At 40.2% G+C, this 21,408-nt stretch overlaps 2 protein-coding genes and 1 pseudogene across 3 annotated transcripts in view; all 3 read right to left on the minus strand.

Moving 5' to 3' along the window:
- LOC122689813 (zinc finger protein 345-like) overlaps positions 1-21,408 on the minus strand; it is a 123,749-nt gene that overhangs the window by 16,835 nt on the left and 85,506 nt on the right. The window lies entirely within an intron of this gene.
- On the minus strand, positions 3,148-3,986 carry LOC122690152 (zinc finger protein 525-like). Its single transcript, XM_043897169.1, has 2 exons — positions 3,674-3,986; positions 3,148-3,596 (listed from the first exon to the last, which is right to left on the minus strand). The coding sequence occupies exons 1-2, from the start codon at positions 3,906-3,908 to the stop codon at positions 3,295-3,297; spliced, it is 537 nt and encodes a 178-aa protein (XP_043753104.1). The 5' UTR covers positions 3,909-3,986; the 3' UTR covers positions 3,148-3,294.
- LOC122692852 overlaps positions 3,999-21,408 on the minus strand; it is a 100,966-nt pseudogene continuing 83,556 nt past the window's right edge.

Here is a 21,408-nt window from a genome sequence, read left to right on the forward strand (position 1 = left end):
ACTGACTCCAGTGTTCTTTCCTGGGAAATCTCATAGTCAGAGGTACCTCGCAGGCTACAGCCCATTGGGCACCAAAGACTCAGATACAATGGGGCACATAAGAACATTTACCTACACCGAAATACCGTATTGTAAAAATCATACTTTTTGTAGCATTTTCTGATGGGCTTCCTTGGCATAGTAAAATGCATGGAATGATCGTCCATGTATTTTACAGCTTGAAAGTTTAATATAAAAAGCTTAATATCTGCCCTTCTAGCCTCCTTATTAAATAGGTTCACCAATAACATTTTCTAGATTCATATACATATATATATATAGGATAATACCATATTTTCACAAATACAGAGATTAGACCTGTGGACACAGCGGGAGAATGAGAGGGGGCCCAATTGAGAGAATAGCCTTGACATTTATTTACCACAATGTGTAAAACAGGTAGCAGGTGGGAAGCTGCTCCATAGCACAGAGAGCTCAGCGAGGGGCTTTGTGATGGCTAGAGGGGGGAGATGGAGATCGTGGGAGGGAGGTTCAAGAGAGAGTGGGTGTACATATACCCATGGTGATTGATGAAGTTGTCCAGCAGAATCTAACACAACATTGTAAAGCAATTATATTCCAAAAAATATATATTCATCTCAAAAGAAAAAAGAAAAACCAGACATAACGCAGTGCTTAGGAACCCCCCTGACAGTGCAGGGCCCTCAGGCCTCATCCCTGGTCCAGGATACCCCACCCCCTCTGGGAAGAGGAAGCCTGTGCGCCTCAGCTGGTGAGGCTGGGTGGGAGGGCGACTTGGTCCTTTAGATGGGCACGAGGCAAAAGAGAGATGCTCAGCATCACTAAATAATAAGAAATGCAGAGCAAAACTACAGTGATACATCACCTCCTGACAGTCAGAGTAACAACTAGCAGAAAGCCTACTAATAACATCATAAACGCGGAAGAGGCTTGGAGATCAGGGAACCTCCTGAATGGCTGGAGGGAGTGTAAGCGGGTGCAGTCACTTGGGAGGACAGTGTGGAAGTTCCTTAAAAACATAACCTCCTGACATTTAAGGAAATGAATTCCCAGAATAGTAGACAAAATAGATTAATTGACAAATTTATAAGATTTGCAGTTTTAGTAAACCATCTGCACTTCTGACATGAGCAGTTGTGGTCTAGCATTTTTAAATCCTTTGAGTAAATGTGTATGAATACACACACACTCACATGTTCCTTGTGTTTCTCACGGCTAGTGTTTATACCTTCAGATATTTATTTATTCTATTCAATGTATGTTATATAAATTATATAACATATATACTTTCAGATATTTATATATTGCCTTCAATGTATCTCACAGCCATGAGAAAACTGTTCCTTTAAGCCAAGGCAAGAAACATGTGGTAAGAATTAAACAGGGTAAAATATTATAAATCTTCATTCAGAATTTTACCATCATGTCTTTTAAGTATTCTTGTGACAAATGTTAAATTTACATTTGCTTAAATGAGCCCATGAAAAGTCTTAGCTCAACAGAAGAACAAAGGACAACTGAAGCAGGTGAGTTCATGACTCTAGGTCCTGAGAGAATTCACAGCAAGCTCTGAGTGAGGTCAAGGATAGAAGTGAGCAGAGAAAGAGGCAGTAATTGGGGCTCAGATTTTTATAAGAGGCCCTGGGTGAAGTGCTGTGGGCTCCCCAGGCTGAGTGTGGATAGGTCCATTCAGACCACAAGGACTAGGACTTTGTGGCTCTGTGAGGGTGGCATTGAAGGGGAGCCTGTGAATAGGCCCTGGGGTTCAGCAAGCCTGCTGGTCTTAAGGAAGGGGGTCTTCTGGTGCAAGTGCTCACAGGACTGGCTGGTGTGAGTTTAAGGACCTGCAGGCTGCCTGCTCCCCAGACAGATGCTGAGGCAGCAACAGCATGGAGCAGTTCAGGGGAGCTCTCAACAGGACTCTGTATGATCCTTCTTATTAGAACCGTCACAATGTCCCTGCAGCTACAGAGAGGGGGAAAAGTACCATGGAGAAATGATGGGAAATACATGATCAAATGATTTGAAACTTAAGGGCAGTAAGGAAACTAATTGTTACAGACTTCACCCTTCTATGCTACTGAAGAGTTTCTCGTTAGGTATTCTTTCCAGCAACCTTCAATTGCTAGGCTAACACTTCATTCATTACACACCAACATTTACATAAGAAACCATTCAGTTTTATTGATTAACATGTATGCTTATCACACACAGAATAAAACCTTTTACACTCCACTATGTAACTTTGGTTAAAAGACAGATTATAAGCATAAACAACGATAATCTTTCCTCTGATACAATGGTCTGAGAACTGTGATTTCTATGTCTACAAAAGGGAGGCTAATCATTTAAGAAGACGTAGACTAATTACATGACTTTTCTGGGAAGTGTTTTCCGTACATTTCTAGGGTAGCAGAGATGTCTTTAATTGAAACATGTCAGCTGATATCCATGACTTCTGTTGATATTATAAAATACATCAAGATTTTAGTGAACTGTCATTATATTTTACTTTAAAAGCAAGTGATGTAACTATTGAAAATGGACATCTTACTTTAATCTGTGGAATTATTCCCTGAACACTTACATCACGGTGACTTACAGGGATGTGTGACATGAATGACAAACACCACCATTTAGATGTTCACTGTACATGTTACATTCCTGTGTCCTTAATCTTATAACGGAGAAAGATGTAAATGTTTTCTTCCTATTTAGAAGGGCTTCTCTCATCTTTGAGGTAGCAACCATCAAAAACATAACTTTGCATGCACACTAGAAATGAAGTGTGGCATGGAGTAATTTCAGAATTCAGTTACATTCATTTTGGCTTTCAAATAATCACAAATCATGTCAATATAAACAAACATACACAGCTAGTAACTGTACATGGCTGAACATTACCTCTTCATCTTGTGATCCATACTAACATATCAATTTTCTGTCTATTTTAACTATGAATCACATCTACAATATTTCTCACTAAGAGAAACATCAGAAAACAGGATTTATGAAATGCTTTCTAGTATGCACTTCCGGATATTTATTTAGATTTGATTTTTTGTAAATACTTATTTACATTTTCTTTACGTCATTCCATATCTTTCTTATATAAACAGTCTTGGGTTTCCTGAACTGTATGTTCAGGACAAACCTCTTCCATGTCTTACTTCATTACTAGGGTTTCCCTCCAGGACATGTTCTCTGATGTCCAGTGATGTGAGAGCTCTGATTAAAGCCTTTGCAGGTTTCCTTACATTTATGAGATTTCCTTCAGTATGAATTATCTGATGGTAAGTAAGACCAATGTGCTGGGTTAAAGTCTTTATCAAAATCCTTACATTTATAAGGCTTCTCTTCAGTATGAATTCGCTCATGTTTAGTAAGAGTTGCATAGTGACTGAAAGCTTTTTCACCTTCTTTACATTTCTGTGGTTTCTCTCCAGTGTGAATTATCTGATGGCAAGTAAGACCTGAGTGCCGGCTAAAGCTTTTGCCACAATCCTTACATTTATAAGGCTTCTCTGCAGTATGAACTCTCTGATGGTACATAAGGCCTGAGCCCTGGCTAAAGTCTTTGCCACAATCCTGATATTTATAAGGCTTCTCTCCAGTATTAATTTGCTGGTGTTTATTAGAGTTGTGTATTGACTGAAAGCTTTTCCACATTCTTGACATTTATACGGTTTCTCTCCAGTGTGAATTCTCTGATGGCAAGTAAGACCTCTGCGTTGAATAAAGCCTTTGCCACAATCCTTACATTTATAAGACTTCTCTCCAGTATGAGCTCTCTGATGGGACATAAGGCCTGAGTTCCGGCTAAAGCCTTTGCCACAATCCTTACATTTATAAGGCTTCTCTCCAGTATGAACTCTCTGATGGTACATAAGGCCTGAGCCCTGGCTAAAGTCTTTGCCACAATCCTGACATTTATAAGGCTTCTCTTCAGTATGAATTTGCTGGTGTTTCACAAGAGTTGCGTCTTGACTGAAAGCTTTTCCACATTCTTGACATTTATATGGTTTCTCTCCAGTGTGAATTCTCTGAGGGCAAGTAAGACCTGAGTGCCGGCTAAAGCCTTTGCCACAATCCTTACATTTATAAGGCTTCTCTCCAGTATGAGCTCTCTGATGGGACATAAGGCCTGAGTGCCAGCTAAAGCCTTTGCCACAATCCTTACATTTATAAGGCTTCTCTCCAGTATGAACTCTCTGATGGGACATAAGGCCTGAGGCCTGGCTAAAGTCTTTGCCACAATCCTTACATTTATAAGGCTTCTCTCCAGTATGAATTCGCTGGTGTTTATTACAAGTTGCATATTGACTGAAAGCTTTTCCACATTCTTGACATTTATAAGGTTTCTCTCCAGTGTGAATTCTCTGATGGCAAGTAAGACCTCTGCGTTGAATAAAGCCTTTGCCACAATCCTTACATTTAAAAGACTTGTCCCGGGTATGGACTCTCTGATGGTAAGTAAGACTTGAGTGCTGGCTAAAGCCTTCACCACATTCCTTACATTTATAAGACTTCTGGCCAACATGGATTCGCTGATGTTGACTAAGTTTGGAACTCTGATTAAACGCTTTGTCACATTCTGTACATTTGAAAGTGTTCCATCCTGTATGAATTTCCCTATGTTTACGTAGATTGAGTGCATTAGTAAAGACTTTCTCACATTTCTTACACTTGTAGTTTTTCTGTGGATTCTGAATACTCTGCTGTTGAATAAGTTCTGAAGACTGATAAGAATCATCATATTCACTACAATTGTAAGTCTTCTCTCCAGTATGTGTACTCTTATTTAGTGAAAGACCTGATGCTCAATAAAAGATATTTGTTGGGGTCCCTTAATGGACCGGAATCTGGAGGTACGGAGTCGACAATAAGAAAGTGAAAGAGAGAAAGAGGCCGATGTCCCTTGGTTTACGCAGAGGACCAATAAAGTCCTTGACACAGGACTTGCATTGCTCACGAAGGCACCAGGCGCCCTCTCGAGGGGGTCTTAGAAGCCCGGGCAGAAAAGTGAGCACGACGGGTCTCCACGCTCCAGAGAGTCAGCCAGAAAAGGAGAGAGAGAGAGAGAGAGAGAGACAAAAAAGACCCGGGGACCCAAGCTCTGATGGAGCAAAGGTGCTTTAATGATTTTTCTATGAGTATATATAGGCTGCAGTACAAGAAACTTCTTTCGGGAATGATAGAGATCAGAAAACCAAATGTACAGCAAACGTTACCAAGGAAACATGGGCTAAAGTTAGTCACAAGGTCAGAAGACAATCCCTATCTCAAGAAAGGGGAAGGAGACTAATCTGTTTTGTCCTAAGGAGAATGTTTACTAAAGGAGACTCATGCTTGCCTCACACAATGACCTCAGTCCCTGGGAGCAGCGTGCTGTTCCGCTTGAAGAGGGACAAAGGACTCATGAGAGACAGCACGTAGGAATCCTCCCGTTAAACATTCCCTGACAATTCCCCCTTATTTATTTAATATTTGTAAGAAGAGTTCTGACCATCAAAGTTTGTTTAGTTTTGACAATCTTTGCATAAAGGCAACGGTAGACAACAAATATAATTGTTAAGACAATCACCAAAATTATGGTTCCAGATCCAATGCTATGAGTAAGACTTTGAAACCATCCTCGTGGGTCTAGCCCAGAAAATTGATCAGCCAATTGTTTAGCTAAAGTTTCCATATCAATGGAAGAGGGCAGATTATTAGAAAAGGTTTCAAATATTTCTTTTTGTAATAATTGTACATTCAGAGAGGCATTATCATGTATGTTTTGTAAATGAAACTTAATTTGTTCCCAGTTGTAGGCACTATTATTAAAACGAACAGGAGTAACACAAAATTGAGTAGAATTCCAGTCACATTTTAGCATCACCTGTTTTTGTACATCTTTTAATTGATCTCCAACCCATTCGATGGCTGTTTTCAGTTCCTGTATTTCTTCTTGAATTCCCTTATCTATCTGAGTCTGAGTGGCCCATATAGTATGGGCATCTTTAGTCCAATTTTGAATAAAATTATGTGTCTGAATAGAGGTTTGTAAAGCAACACCAGTGACAGCAGCAGTGGTGCAAATGGCTATTAATCCCAAAATACTAAAAATCAGCCATCCAATGAATCGTTTAGATCGCCGGAGCAATTTAGTAAGCAACCGGGAAGCAAGTCCAGCCATGGGACCTTCTTCCCAGGGCCGTTGGAGATTTATTGGCAACCATAGACCACATCGAGATCGAAGAATTAAAAGAGAATCATATCTTAAGGAAATAGAGGAGTTAAGACAAGTATATAATCTGCAATTTATGCAAGTTACAGAACGTATAGTCTTATTGAATTGTAGGTTTCCTATAGCTATAACAAAAGGAAATGGAACACAGGCTTGTATAAAATATGATTGATTATAGCGAAAGAAATAATTGCTATGGCTATGATTGGTCCTTGTGAAATGTCCAGTCCAAGTCCCAAGTTCCTCAGTGCTTGCAGCAAGCTTCCAAATATCCCATTGTTCAGGCCCAGTCTGTTTATCGAGGACGATTCGAGGACTAGGGGGGGCCATTCCACTGTCATGCCATCCAAGAAGTCCTCTGTCATGGTGATGCTCCATTGTAGTATTGGTAACCTTCCATGCCACTTGGGTAATGTAATCACATACAGTACTGTTAATATCATCTGAGCAGTTAGATAACCATATACCGTGGGGTCCCCAATCAACAATCATATGATTGGCTAAAAATATTAATTTCCCTGATTTAGCCTGACATTTGTCCCATTGAACAGGAATATTTTTAAAGTTCTTATTAGTAAATGCTTGGCATGTTGTTCTTTGTTCTTCCCCTAATTCTTTCCCTAAAGTTTCAGTAGCATTAACATGGTTCACTGACAAAGAAAGGGAAGTAAATAATCCAAGTAGTGTCCGAAAATCCTCTTCTGGAGACAGGACAAAAGCCCAAGTTTGTCGACTAACGTTTATACATAGTTCTGCTGGGCCCATACATAAAGGAAGGACTTCATAACCTAAAGAGATATTAATTAATTTCCCTTCTTCTTCAGGGTGTGAGGGCCCTTTAAAAATCCATGGAGAAGGCTTATGTGTGGAGTCATTAGTTAATACGATTGGTCCTCTCTCCGTCCAGTCTACTACCTGAAGTAAAGGGGGGTTAGGTATGTAAGCCCAGTAAGTGTGATTTATTGATTCAGCTTGAGCGGGGGAGGCGCAAGCAAGCAAAGCAACGAAAACATTTTCAGGATTCCGAGGCATTCCCTGTTGAGAAACCAGATTTTCAGCTAGATTAGTGAGTGTTTTTATTTGTCCCCAAGAGGGGCGATCATAAGGTTGATGCCGCCGAGCGTGGCGCTTTCTAGAGATTTTTAGAGCTTTCATGGCCCGTATTAGAATTTCTTCTTCCTGGGGTTTTTGCTGTTTCTTCATTATCTTGAAGGCTGGGGGCTGCCCTGGCTCGGATCTTCCGAAGAGGAAGCCATGTGAGCTCGTTGGATCTATCTGGGGAAATACAAGCATATCCCTTTCCCTGTAAAATTAATTTCCCAGGTTTCCATTGTTTATTTAACCCGTCTTGGTACCAAATGGGCAGAGGAGAAGAAGAATCTTTCAATTCTTCGAAACGTTTTTCTGCTCTAGTCAAGATATCTCCTTGTGGTAAGTTTAAAAAATTTAAAACAAATAAAGCCATATTAACAATAGTTGTAGGTTTAGAAAATATCTTATGTTGGAATTTAGTAAAATCTGTTTTAGATGAGGAAGACAGCAATGTTCCTATGTATTTTCCTCCTTTTAATTTCTTTATTTGTAATTTTAGTGTGTGATGTGCTCGTTCCACTATGCCTTGTGCTTGTGGATTATAAGGAATGCTGGTAATATGTTTAATAGAAAAGGATTGTAAAAATTGTTTGAGATATCTTGAAGTGTAGGCAGGGCCATTGTCTGTTTTAATAGAGCTAGGAGTTCCCATTATAGCAAAGCAGGCTAGTAAGTGAGTTATAACGTGATGTGTAGCTTCACCGCGAAGAGGTGTGGCCCATATAAAAGAAGAATTGGTGTCAATACAGACATGTAGGAAGGAAGATGGAGAAAGTTCAGGACAATGAGTTACATCCATTTGCCATAGTTCATTAGGTTGTAATCCCCGAGGATTAGCACCTTGTGCAATGGGTCGAAGATGTAGGGGTTTACAAGTAGAGCAATTATTAATAATTTCTTTAGCCTGGCGGTATGGGATTTTCCATAGTTGGTGTAGGGAACCAGCATTGTTGTGCAGCAAAGCATGTTGTTCTTCCGGAGTAGCAAAAGAAACAAGTTTATCAGCCTGTTCATTACCGTAAGTCATAGGACCAGGAAGGGAAGAATGCGCCCAAATATGTGTAATATAAATGGGAGAAGTGCGGCTTCTAATAATGGATTGTAGTTCTGAAAAAAGTTGTTGAATAATAGGTTGATTGGAATTTATAATAGAGGTTTCTATATTCCTTAATACGAAAACTGAATATAAAGAATCAGAAACTATATTAATGGGGTAAGGGTGTAGGGAAATAACTTGAATAAGAGCATATAATTCATTTTGTTGAGCAGAATGGAACTTAGTGTAAAAGACTTTATATTCTTTGAGAGACCAGAATGAGGCTTTGGCATTTTTAGTTCCATCTATATAAAAAACTTCAGCTTGTGGTATAGGCTGTGAGCTAACAATGTGGGAAATAATAAATTCAGTATTTTTGAAAAAATTCCATAATTTGCTAGATGGGTAATGGAATGAAATTTCTCCAAAATATTCTAGAAAGGCTATTTGAAAATCAGTGGAAGTTTGTAATGCATTTTCAAATTGAAATTTATTTATAGGTATTACAATTTTATGAGGATCAGAGCCAATTAGAGCTTTAGTTCTATTTCTTCCATTGATAATAATAAGAGCAATTAAATCAAGGTAAGGTGTAAGTGACTTTACTCCTCTAAAATGTGTATAGATCCATTCTATTGGGTGTTCTTGTTGGGCAAGAAGTCCTGTGGGAGAATGAAGAGAGGGCAGTACAAATAATTCTAGAGGTAAATCTAATCTGATACGAGTAAGAAACTGTTTTTGTAATTTATTCTGCACTAAATAGAGTTCCTCTCGTGCTTCTCGAGAAAGTGAACGAGGGCTGTCTAAACTAGGATCTCCTCTCAAAGTATTAAATAGATTAGTTAGTTGATAATTAGCAATGCCTAATGAGGGTCTAATCCAATTTATATTGCCCAAGAGTTTTTGAAAATCATTTAAAGTTGATAATTTATCAGTACGAATCTGAGTTAATTGAGGAGTAATACACTGTCTATTAATAATAAATCCTAAGTAATGGTAAGGTGTAGAGGTTTGAATTTTTTCAGGGGCAATGATTAACCCAGAGTTTTTTAAGCATAGTTGAGCTATATCAAACATGTGTTGAGTTTCCAAAACAGATGGAGCTGAAAATAATATATCATCCATATAATGAATAACAAGAAAGTCAGGAAACTGTTTTCTCACAGGCTCAAGAGCTTTAGCCACGTAGTATTGACATATGGTGGGAGAATTCATCATTCCCTGAGGCAGCACAGTCCATTGATATCGTTTATGAGGCCCGTTGTGGTTAGGAAAAGGGAGAGAAAAAGCAAATCTCTCTCGGTCTAAAGGGTGTAAAGGTATATTAAAAAAGCAATCTTGTAAATCAATAATAATAATATGCCAGTTTTGAGGAATAGCAGTAGGTGATGGGATTCCTGGTTGTAATGCACCCATAGGTTTCATAGATGCATTAACTTTTCTAAGGTCTGTTAAGAGGCGCCATTTGTTAGACTTCTTTTTTATAACAAAAATGGGAGAGTTCCATGGAGAGCAAGATTCCTCAATATGTTTCAATTCTAATTGTGTGTCTCTAAGTTCTTTAGCAGCCTGTAACTTTTCCTTTGTAAGGGGCCACTGCTCTGTCCATATAGGCTCATCATTCTTCCAAATTATTTTAATAATTGCATTGTTTGTTAAATGAGCAGTGGCCCCTAGGAAAAATGTGGAATGTATATTTGAGTTTGCCATTGCATAAGTAAGTCCCTTCCTATTAGATTAAAGGGTACATTGATTACATAAGGTTTTAATGTTGCAGGTTGGCCTTCTGGTCCCTCACAGGGGTATATTTGAACACTTTGATAAACTTCTTGTACTTTAGTTTGAGAAATTCCTGCAATTTGGCAAGAGACCTTTTGTACAGGCCAGGATTTGGGCCATAAATGTTTGGAAATAATAGTAATATCAGATCCAGTATCGAGGAGACCAGAAAATCTTTTACCATTAATTTTAATATTTATATTTGGCTGGGCATACTCAGATACTAATGAGGTCCATAAAGATTGTTTTTGATCTGTACTGCCAAATCCATCTGTCCGTACATTATTAGAGGAATTAATAGAAATGTAAGGTAAAAGAAGTAACTGAGCAATTTTGTCCCCCTTTTTGAATTGCCATAGAATCTGAGATGACATCAGAATTTGAATCTCTCCTTTATAATCTGAATCAATTATTCCAGGGTGAACAGTAATTCCTTTAGAAGTCAGACTAGATCGGCCAAGCAAAAGACCAAAAGTTTGTGGGGGCAGGGGTCCAAAAAGTCCGGTAGGCACTCTAGTAGGGACTGCTTGTGGGTAAAGGAAAAAATCATTTAGGGCTGGTATATCGACGGCAGCACTGCCGGATGTTGAGGGTTTGAGGGAAAAGATAGAATTTGCCCCTGGTTTTTGTTGTAGGGGACCATCAGCAAAATCCCAGTATAGCCAAAACTAAATAAATACCAAAACAAAACAACAAAAAAAGAATTTGGCAGGCTTTGGTCCCCAGGTTCTGGAAGTTTGTTAAATACTCTTGGAATTTAAGGTTTTTTTTTTTGTTTTTTGTTTTTTCCCTCTTGGAATTTCCTTAGTGACTTTAGTAGCTTTATTACTCTCCGTGGGCCCTGATAATTTATGCTAGCAACATGACCTACGATCGGCCCCTAGTTTAATAATGGGATGACTCAGGTTGTGAGGCTGGGCATTTCACAAAGACCAACGAAGTGACTAGAGGTTTGGGGCTTTGAGCCAGGTGGGCTTATTAGTCCAATCTCTAAGGAGGGGAGAATGCTGGAGATGTTATCAATCCCACCTGTGTAGCTAAACCCGAATAAAAGCTCGGGACTTAAAAGCTTGAGTGAGCTTCTCTGCCCGGCAATACTGTTTTCTGTCACACATGCCAGGAGGGCAATGGGTCCCTTGGCATGATGACTATGGGTAGGTTCAAACAAACCCGTTCAGAAATCAAGGAGCTTATCAAGTCCAGAGAAACAGCATTTCAGGAAAGAGAGAACAAACACGGACTATGCCTCTCACCTCAGAAGGAATCATTTCTGACTCCTTGATCTCCTTCTCCTCTGGTCTTCCTTCTCAGGTAAGATCAGTCTTGGGAAGTGACCCGAGGGTTGAAAATAGGCTGTTCAATACTTAGAAAACCACAGCTAGCTCCCTGTAACACAGCCCCCACACAGAGGGAGGATCTCAACAGGTACAAATCACAATCCTCCACGGCCACTGACACAGCAGGGATTCTGGAACACAGAGTCAAACGAGGTGTTTTTAGTTTTATTCTTTTCTTCAGAACTCGCGGCCCTTCCTGTGAAAACCACGCGTTCTAGGCTGACCCTCCCCTTCAAACCACAGGCGAGACCCTGACCAAACTCCATACAGAATAGAGCCTCCTTCACCTCTTCGTGGATCAGGGACCTCGGGGTTGGGCAATGCAGGACTTTTAAGCAGCGGTCTCTACACGTTAGAAGGCAGAACTGCCAGAGAAGGACATGGACTCTAGAACGATGTTAACAGGAAGCGGACGTGGGCCCAGGGACCCGGCAGCTAAGCTAACGGACCTCTGAACTTCTCACGGCGATGCGAGGACACACTGGGGACGGGAAAATGGGGGCGGTACCTTGAACGTCCACAGAGACCCCCGAAACCCACGTGTGAAGGACAACAGGCCGTGGGACGACGACATCCGGGTTTTAAACTAACAAACAAACTCACCAGAACTCTCTATCGCTCATTTAAACGCAACTCCGGTCTGCAGGCTACTGCGCATGCGCGGGCGGAAAATCCGGTACAGAGGACGGTGAGTGCGCTAAGCCGCGGCCAACGAGAGGGGACGTAAGGGGGGAGGGTGGGAAGAGGCCGGAAGCGCAGGTACGTAGGGGCGGGGCCAGTGGGGGCGGAGCCTTACCTCCCTTCACCCCTCCCCAGTCCATTTTGGGTCTGTTGGTCCTTCTGTCCTGCTGTGCTTCCTTTCTCTGCCTTTTGATGCCTTTAAATCTCCTTGACTTCCTCTGGAGCAGAGCTGTTTCCTGCCTGTTCTAAGTTAGTGTTTCACACAACTTAAGGCAAAAGAGAAGAATTTTGAGAGCTGCTTCTATGGGAAGCTGAGATGTATTCAGCAAGTTGAAAAACAGGGAAAATTCAAAAGCCCTTTGTGTGAGTTTGTGAAGATGTGTGTCTCCTCAGTGACGAAAAGTGCAATGTAATCACTCAGATGATACGTTTGGAGTGTCATGTGAGTGTATGCTCCTCGGTTGTGTCTCGAGACAACAAAGATTAGGAGTGTCACAGCTCTCGGGTCTTGGACAGACAGGGTTATAGCAGTTAGACAAGGATGACTTCCCCTCTGCTCCTTGGACCTCTCATCTGAGTTCATTCCTACCTTTCTGGGTATATGTCTGTTGTCTCCATTCTCGTTATACCCCTGGGATCATTCAGTTGCTCCAGAACGTTGACCAGGTCCGGCTTAGAGGCCGCAAGACCTGTTCATCACAGAAAGGAAGGTATTGGAGTTTCAGCTTCAACATCAGTCCTTCCAATGAACACCCAGGACTAATCTCCTTTAGGATGGACTGGTTGGATGTCCTTGTAGTCCAAGGGACTCTAGGAGTCTTCTCCAACACCATAGTTCAAAAGCATCAATTTTTCGGTGCTCAGCTTTCTTCACAGTCAACTCGCATCCATACATGACCACTGGAAAAACCATAGCCTTGACCACGTGGACCTTTGTTTGGCAAAGTGATATCTCTGCTTTTTACCATGCTATCTAGGTTGTTCATAACTTTCCTTCCAAGGAGTAATCGTCTTTTCATATCATAGCTGCAGTCACCATGTGCAGTGATTTTGGAGCCCAAAAAATGTAATTCTGACAGTTTCCACTGTCTCCGCATCTTAGTTTTCTGAATGTTGAGCTTTAAGCCAACTTTTTCACTCTTCTCTTTCACTTTCATCAAGAGTTCATCAAGTTTAGTTCATCTTCACTTCCTGCCATAAGGGTGGTGTCATCTGCATATCTGAGATTATTGATATTTCTCAGGCATATTTCTCCCGACAGAAGGATCAACAGATCCCAAAACCGACAGGGGCCGGGCGAGGGGAGATAAGGCTCTGCCCCCTCTGGTCCCGCCCCTACGCAATTGCGCTTCAGGCCTCGTCCCGCCCACTGCCCTTATTTCGCGTCTGGTTCGCCCTGGCTTAGCCCAATCACCTCCGTCTGTACCACATCCTCCGCCTGCGCGGGCGCAGTAGCCTGCAGACCCGGAAGTGAATGTAGACTAGCGACGGAGGAATTCCAGTGAGTTTGCTATGTTTGTTTGTTTAAAACCAGGATTTCCTAGTCGCTCAGCCTGTTGTCCTCCACACGTGATTCCGGGGCGTCTATGGACGTTAAAGAAGACTCTTGAGATTCCCTTGGAATACAAGAAGATACAGCCAGTCAATCGTAAGAGAAATCAGTCCTCAATATTCACTGGAAGGACTGATGCTGAAGCCAAAACTTCAATACTTTGGCCACGTGATGCAAAAAACTGACTCATTTGAAGAGACCCTGATGCTGGGGAAGATTGAAGGCAGGGGGAGGAGGGAACGACAGAGGAAGAGATGGTTGGATGGTATCACCGACCGCATGGACATGAGTTTGAGTTAGCTCCCGGAGTTGGTGATGGACAGGGAAACCTTACATGTTGCAGTCCATGTGTCGCAAAGTGTGGGACACGACTGAGTGATTGAACTGAACTGGTGGAGGTTAAAACTACTGCCCCACCTTCCCGCCCCCGGTGTGTCCCAGCATCGCTCTGAGAGAAGTTCTGAAATCCTTTTTCTTAACTGCCGGATCCCTGGGGCCCACATGACATTTCTGGTAGTATCGTTCTAGGATCCATATCTTTCTCTGGCAGTTCTACCTTCTAACGTGTAGACGCCGCTGCTTCAAGTCCTGCATTGCTCAACCCCTCCGTCTCTGATCCATGAAGAGTTGAATGAGGCTCTATTCTGTATGCAGGTTGGTCAGTGCCTCGCCTATAGTGTGAAGGGGAGGGTCAGCGTAGATTATGTGGTTTTCACATAAGGGGCCGCGAGTTCTGAAGAAAAGAATGAAACTAAAAACACCGTTTGATTCTGTATTCCAGAATCCCTGCTGTGTCAGTGGCTGTAGAGGATTGTGATTTGTACCTGTTGAGATCCTCCCTCCGTGTGGGGGCTGTGTTACAGGGAGCTCACTGTGTTTTTCTAGGTATTGAACGGCCTGTTTTCTGGGGTCACTTTGCAATACTGATCTTACCTTAGAAGGAAGCCCAGAGGAAGAGGAAAGTAAGGAGTCAGAAATGACTCGTTCCCAGGGAAGAGGCCTATATTTGTTTTTTTGTCTCTCTTTCCTGAAATGCTGTTTCTTTGGACTTGATAAGCTTCTTAACTTCTGAATGGGTTTGTTTGGACTTAACCATAGTCATCATCCCAAGGGACCCATTGCCCTCCTGGCATATCAGTGTGACAGAAAACACTATTGTCAGCCAAAGAAGCTCACTCAAGCTTTTAAGTCCCGAGTTTTTATTGGGGTTTAGCCACGTAGCCGTGGTTGATAACATCTCCAGCATTCTCCCCTCTTTAGAGATTGGACTAATAAGCCCACCTGGCTCAAAGCCCCAAACCTGTAGTCACTTCGTTGGTCTTTGTGAAATGCCCAGCCTCACAACCTGAGTCATCCCATTATTAAACTAGGGGCCCACCGTAAGTCATCTTGTTAGCATAAATTATCAGGGCCTATGGAGTGTAATAAAGCCACTGCAGTCACTAAGGAAATTCCAAGAGTGAGAAAACTTAAATTCCAAGTGTAGTTTAAAAACTTCCAGAACCTGTGGACCAAAGCCTGCCAAATCCTTTTTTTTTTTTTTTTTTTTTTAATTTTTAGTATTTATTTAGTTTTGGCTATACTGAGATTTTGCTGATGGTCTTGGGCTTGCTCTGTTGTGATTAGGAGGGGCCACTATCTTGTTGTGGAGCTCTGGCTCTAAGGCATGAGTTCAGTCGTTGTATTAATACCTGGCAGGCTCTGGAGGATGTGGGCTTCAGCAGTTGTGGCACCCTAGCTTAGTTGCTCTGAGGCTTGTGGGATCTTCCCTGACCAGGGATGGAACCCGTGTCCCCTGCACTGACAGGCAGATTTCTACCCACTGGAGCATCAGGCAAGTCCTTAAATTCTTTATTACACAACCTTGAAACCTTAATGTTTCCTTTCTGCCCTTTGATTTTTTTCCCCCTCTTATTTTTGATGTTACCTTGGAATACCTCACCTGTTGCATGATTACAATATATTATGTTGTTGTTTAAGCCTTCTATTTTATTGTTCAAAATAATGTCTAAGTCTCTCTTTAGGTGAGCTTCTTTGGCTACCTTGTAAGCTATTTTGCTTCAGTTCTTTTGAAATTTCACCTAGTCTATACAGTGATAGCTTCATCTGTAATTTGGCAGGTTCCCTTTATTTAGGTGGTTTTTGTTCTTTAAATTCAAAATTATGTTGGCTCCCCTGGATACAGCTGAGACTTATATTTGAAATATCCATGTTTGCTTTGAGTTTGATTGTTTTGAATTTGCAGTCACTGAAGTCTTTATATCACTACATCTTCCAAGTAAAACTTGTGATTTTCAGACTTTATGTGCTTCAGTAAAGATTTACAGTTTCTTCACATAGGTCTGGAAATGTGTTCTAAATAGATGTCATGGTATATTTGCTAATAAAATGTAGACTGTTTCTCATATTGTGTTTTTAATTCCTGTTACTAAAGAGGAAAAATTGTTTTCAGTGAACCCAGGTGGCTCAGTGGTAAAGAATCCGCCTATCGATGCAGGAGACCTGGGTTTGATCCCTGGGTTGGGAAGGTCCCCTGGAGAAGGAAATGGCAATCCACTCCAGTATTCTTGCCTGGGAAATCCCATGGACAGAGAAGTCTGCATGGCTACAGCCCATGGGGTCAAAAAGAGTTGGACATGATGTGACTTAGCACACAGTCATGCACAATTTAGAATTTTTTTTTTACCATAAATGCAAAAATACACATGAGTTTGAAAAAAAGGTAGATTAAAAATGTTTCTTCCAAAAGATCTGTTACTTATGGAAGATTGCTTTTCCCTTAAGTGTCTTTATGTGTGCATCTGTGTGTTCCGGCAGAAACCTAGGGTATATATAAAAGACATAATCATTTCATGAATATTTTTATTTATTCCAACCTTTGAAAATTGTTCTTACATATTTTCCATGTCCTTAGATTGTTTCCTTTTAGCAAAATGAATAAATAGTTCCATTTTAGTATATGTATACATGAAAATGTTCAAATAATTTGATCAATTCTTTTTCTTGTTTTTTATATTCTTCACAATTAGAAAAACTTCTGTGAACTTTCTTCAGAATTGTCCCTGTGTATTTGTCTGTGTATTATTAGTTAAAGTTTAGAGTACATGAAGTAAAGTAAATTTAAGGTGTTTAAGGAATGTTCGCTATATATTTGCAGAAAGGTGGAACAACAACATTATTGATTTTAAATTGTTTCTGTTGCACATCCAAGACTCTATAAAAGCTATCAGAAAGATATATAGTATATAGTAAATAGTTAAAATGATTGTTGCTACTAAGGATGCTATCTTATTAGAACTGTAAAATTTGTAAAACACTTGAAATTGAAAAGTCAGTATGAATGCTTACATTACTTATTATTACAAGTACTTATTATAAGTACTTATTGTAATTCATTACTGTTCAAAACGGTCATTCATGGAGCAGAATTTTCAACACTACTAGTTTAAAGAAGCTTGCTAAAAATACTAAGAAAAAACTAACCTTGTTAAAATAAATGGCACATTTGTCCCACTCAAGAACTCTTGGATCAGAGTGTGCTTTTTAAAAATATTGTCTGTTTCCTTGATAGACAATTCATCCTGTGTCATACAAATACAACACACAAAAATAAATATGCCGGGAATTCCTAGGTGGCCTAGTGGTTAGGACTCGGTACTTTCACTATGGGTTCCCAGGTTCATTCCCTGGTCAGGGAAGTAAGATTCCACAAGCCAGGTGGTGTGTCCAAAAAAAAAAAAAAAAAAAAAAAAAATGGCAATGTTGTTCTGATTATTTTATCATTTCTCTTCCAGATCAGAATAGTTTCTGAAATGGTTTGTGGGTTACATCTCATCATTTCTTGTGTTAGGGATTCGGTAGAAATATTTCTGTGTAAAAAGTATACATCAAACACTCTCCTATATCGAAACCAGTTCTGTGAGCTTCTTTTGTCATCTTGGGGCACATTAGGAAGTCTTCTCACGGACACATGTCATCTGTACTCTGTATTTCCAGGACAACTGATGTTCCAGGATGTGACCATAGATTTCACTCAAGAGGAGTGGGTTGCCTGGACCTCAGTCAACGGGAAATGTATGGGGACATGATGTTAGAGCACTATAGGAACCAGGCCACTTTGGTTGAGGATAGCTTCCTTCCAGAATCTCTTATCTGCTCTCAGGGTTTTGGTTCCTGCATTTCTAGAATGTCTCTTGGAGTCTTCTGCTTCTTTTAACAGCATTTCAGATCCCTCCTTTGTATTGGAAAATGGGAAGCTGTGAATTTAAAAAGAAGACTTCATGATGATTTAAATATTTTTCTTCCTTGATGTAATCTGCCACTTCTAGTTTAGTGCTAATTCTATAAGTTCTGTGATATAAAATGGTGTCACCCCCCTCTTCAAATCAAATTTCCACTACTTACTTTTGCCTTGTAGTATGTGACCAGAATGTCAGGATCTGATTTTTATGTATTAGTTAGTGTTGTATAGGTGCTTTCAATAAAGTATTTGGGGAAATCTTTTTCTAGGCTGTCTTAGCATTCTACCATGTGTTCTCTTCTCACCTGGATACATATTAGATTGGAAAGTGATGAATCTCTAGCAAAACAAATATTCCATTCTCTGATGAACAGGTCTTGTGGTCTCTAAGGTGGACCTGGTCACTTTTCTGGAGCAAATGAAGGATCCCAGAAGTAGAAGGAGAATGGAGACATGGCCATGTACCCAGGTGTGTGTCAGTGGATGGAGCCGATGGCTCAGGTGAGAGGTCCAAGCATCAGCGAGGAAGTCATTCTTCATCCTGTGTTTTCAGAAGATCTGCTTCATTGGAAACGATTTCGGAGAAGTCTGGATTTATTTCTGTTTCTGTCATAGACGGCTATCACCTTCTGCCTTCTTCCTGTTAAACCATGATGAAATCTTGTCTGGTGATTACCTTTCTCTTTCACAGTGAGAACTAAAATACTCTTCTTGGCTTGTGACAACCTGCATGAATCTGGTTGCTGTTTCATTTCTTGAGAGTCCTAATTAAAGTGTGCACATTTCTGAGTAACTATGGTGTTCCATTTGTCAAATACCAGGTCTTTCTATAAAGATACTCCTATTGGAGAGAAGACTTAGAATTGTGGTGAATATGGTAAAGTTTCTAATCAGTCTTCAGAACTTATTCAACAGCAGACTATTCAGAATCCACAAAAAGAAAACAAGTGTAAGAAATGTATCAAAGTCTTTACTCACTCATCCAATCTAAGTAGAGATTGGATAATTCATACAGATGGGAAACCTTTCAAATGTACAATAGTTGGCAAATCCTTTAGTAAGAGTTCACATCTTAGTCACCATCAGTGAATGCATACTGGCCAGAAATCTTTAAACTTATAAATGTAAGGAACGTGGCAAAGTGTTTATCTATTGCTCAAATCTTAATCGACATCAGCAAAGTCATACTGGGGAGAAACCTTTTAAATGTAGAAAGTGTGGCAAAGCCTTTGTTCAGAACTCAAATCTTACTTAACATCAGCAAATTCATACTGGAGAGAAAACTTATAAATGTAAGGATTGTGGCAAAACCTTTCACCAGATATCAAGTTTACTCAACATCAGTGAATTCATACTGGAGATACACCTTACAAATGTACAGAATGTGGCAAAGCCTTTATCCATTGTTTGAATCTTACTGAACATCAGTGAACTCATACTTGGGAGAAACCTTAGAAATGTACCAAATGTGGCAAAGCCTTTACCAATAGCTCAGGTCTTTCCCAACATCAGAGAATTCATACTGGGGAGAAACCATGCAAATGCAAAGAATGTGGCAAAGCCTTAGCCAGAGCTCAAATTTTTCTAAACACCAGCAAATTCATACTGGAAAGAAACCTTACAAATGTAAGCAATGTGGCAAAGCCTTTAGTCAGAGCAGTGATCTCACTCAACACCTGAGAGCACACACTGGAGAGAAGCCCTAGTAATGAAACAAGTGATGGAAGAGGTTTGCCCTAAACATACATCAGAAAGCACGAGAGTTTATACAAGAAACATATGGAAATAATGTAACCAGTATGTGCACATGTATTTCATCAAAACACAAATCTAAATACATATCAGAGACTGAAAGGTAGTGAGGATTTCATCAATCCTGTTTTCTGAATTTCCTCTGAAGGAGAATTACTATGGAGAGTAATGCATAATTACAACAGATAGAAAGTGAATATGTTCGTAGGGGTCACAAGATGAAGGGTTGATGGTTAGAAAGTTACAATTATTAGCAATGCATCCTGTTTATAATGACATGATTTGAGATTATTTGAGAATGAATGTAATTCAACTGTGAAATCCATACTGTGCTTCATTTTTAGTGTGTATGCAAATGTAGATTATTTCTATGGTTTGTACTTTAGAGATAAGAGAAGCCCTCTATATTGTGTTGCAACCATTTCTATCTATTCTCCATTACAAAATGGAACCAGAATGTTAAATGTTCAATGACCATCTAAATGCAGGTGTTCGTCTTTGATGTCAATATCCCTAGAGGTCACCATGATTTAAGTGGTCGTGGACTCTTTGCATGTATTAAAGTGCAACAGAGGTTGGTTGTAAATTTTCAATAGTTATATCACTTAATTTATGAAGAGAACACAATGACAGTTCACTAAAATATTGTTGTGTCATCATAACATCAACACAAGTCATGAATATTAGTTGACAATGTTGAAATATATCTTCTGTGATAAAAGAGAAATGTATGGGAAACCCTTCCTAGAAAAGGCCTGTAATTAGTGTATGGCCATGTTTCCTAAATGTTTGCTATCCTCTGTTGTGTAAACCATATAAATCACAATTTACATATTATTATATCAGAAAAATAAATTTTTCTCTCTGCTTGTAGTCTGTATTTTAATTACGGATCACACAGTGGATTGTAAAAGGTTATAATGTGTGAAATTGTGAAATTGTAAAATGTCAACTATGTGTGAAATTAATACATATATGGGCTTCCATGGTGGTTCAGACAAGAAAGAATCAACCCACAGTGTGCAAAACCTGGGTTCGATTCCGGGGTTGGGAAGATCCCCTGAAGAAGGAAATGGCAACCTCCTCCAGTATTTTTGCCTGGAGAATCCCCATGGACAGAGGAGCCTGGCAGGCTACAGTCCATGGGGTCGCCACGACTCGGACACAAGTGAGCGATTAAGCACACACAGTTAATCAAAATGAATGGTGTTTAGTATTTTGGTTGATTGTGATCAATGAAATGTTAACCCACCACCAACATTAACCTCTCCCACCTTACTTAAAGTTATAGAGAAGAGATTATAACAAACTATCTGGTAGCACAGAGAGCTGGTATCTGTAGAAGTTGGTTCCTTACTGGCTTTAAACCTTTAACACTTTCATATATTTTCCACCATATCTCTGTTGTACCACCGCTCCCATTTTGTAACTACTTGGACACTGTGAGAGTTCTAATAAGAAGGATCAGGCAGAGTCCTGTTGAGAGCTTACCTGAACTGCTCCTTGCTGTTGCTGCCTCAGCCTCTGTGTGTGGAGCAGGCAGCCTGCAGGTGTTAAACTCACACCAGCCAGTCCTCTGAACACCTGCAGTAGATGACCACCTTTCTTGTGATCAGTGGTTTTGCTGAACCCCAGGTTCCACTTCAGAGGCCCGCTTAAATGCTGGTACATTCAGTGGTGGTGACGAAT

Source organism: Cervus elaphus, chromosome 4, assembly GCF_910594005.1.
Source record: "Cervus elaphus chromosome 4, mCerEla1.1, whole genome shotgun sequence".
NCBI classification, from domain to species: domain Eukaryota; kingdom Metazoa; phylum Chordata; class Mammalia; order Artiodactyla; family Cervidae; genus Cervus; species Cervus elaphus.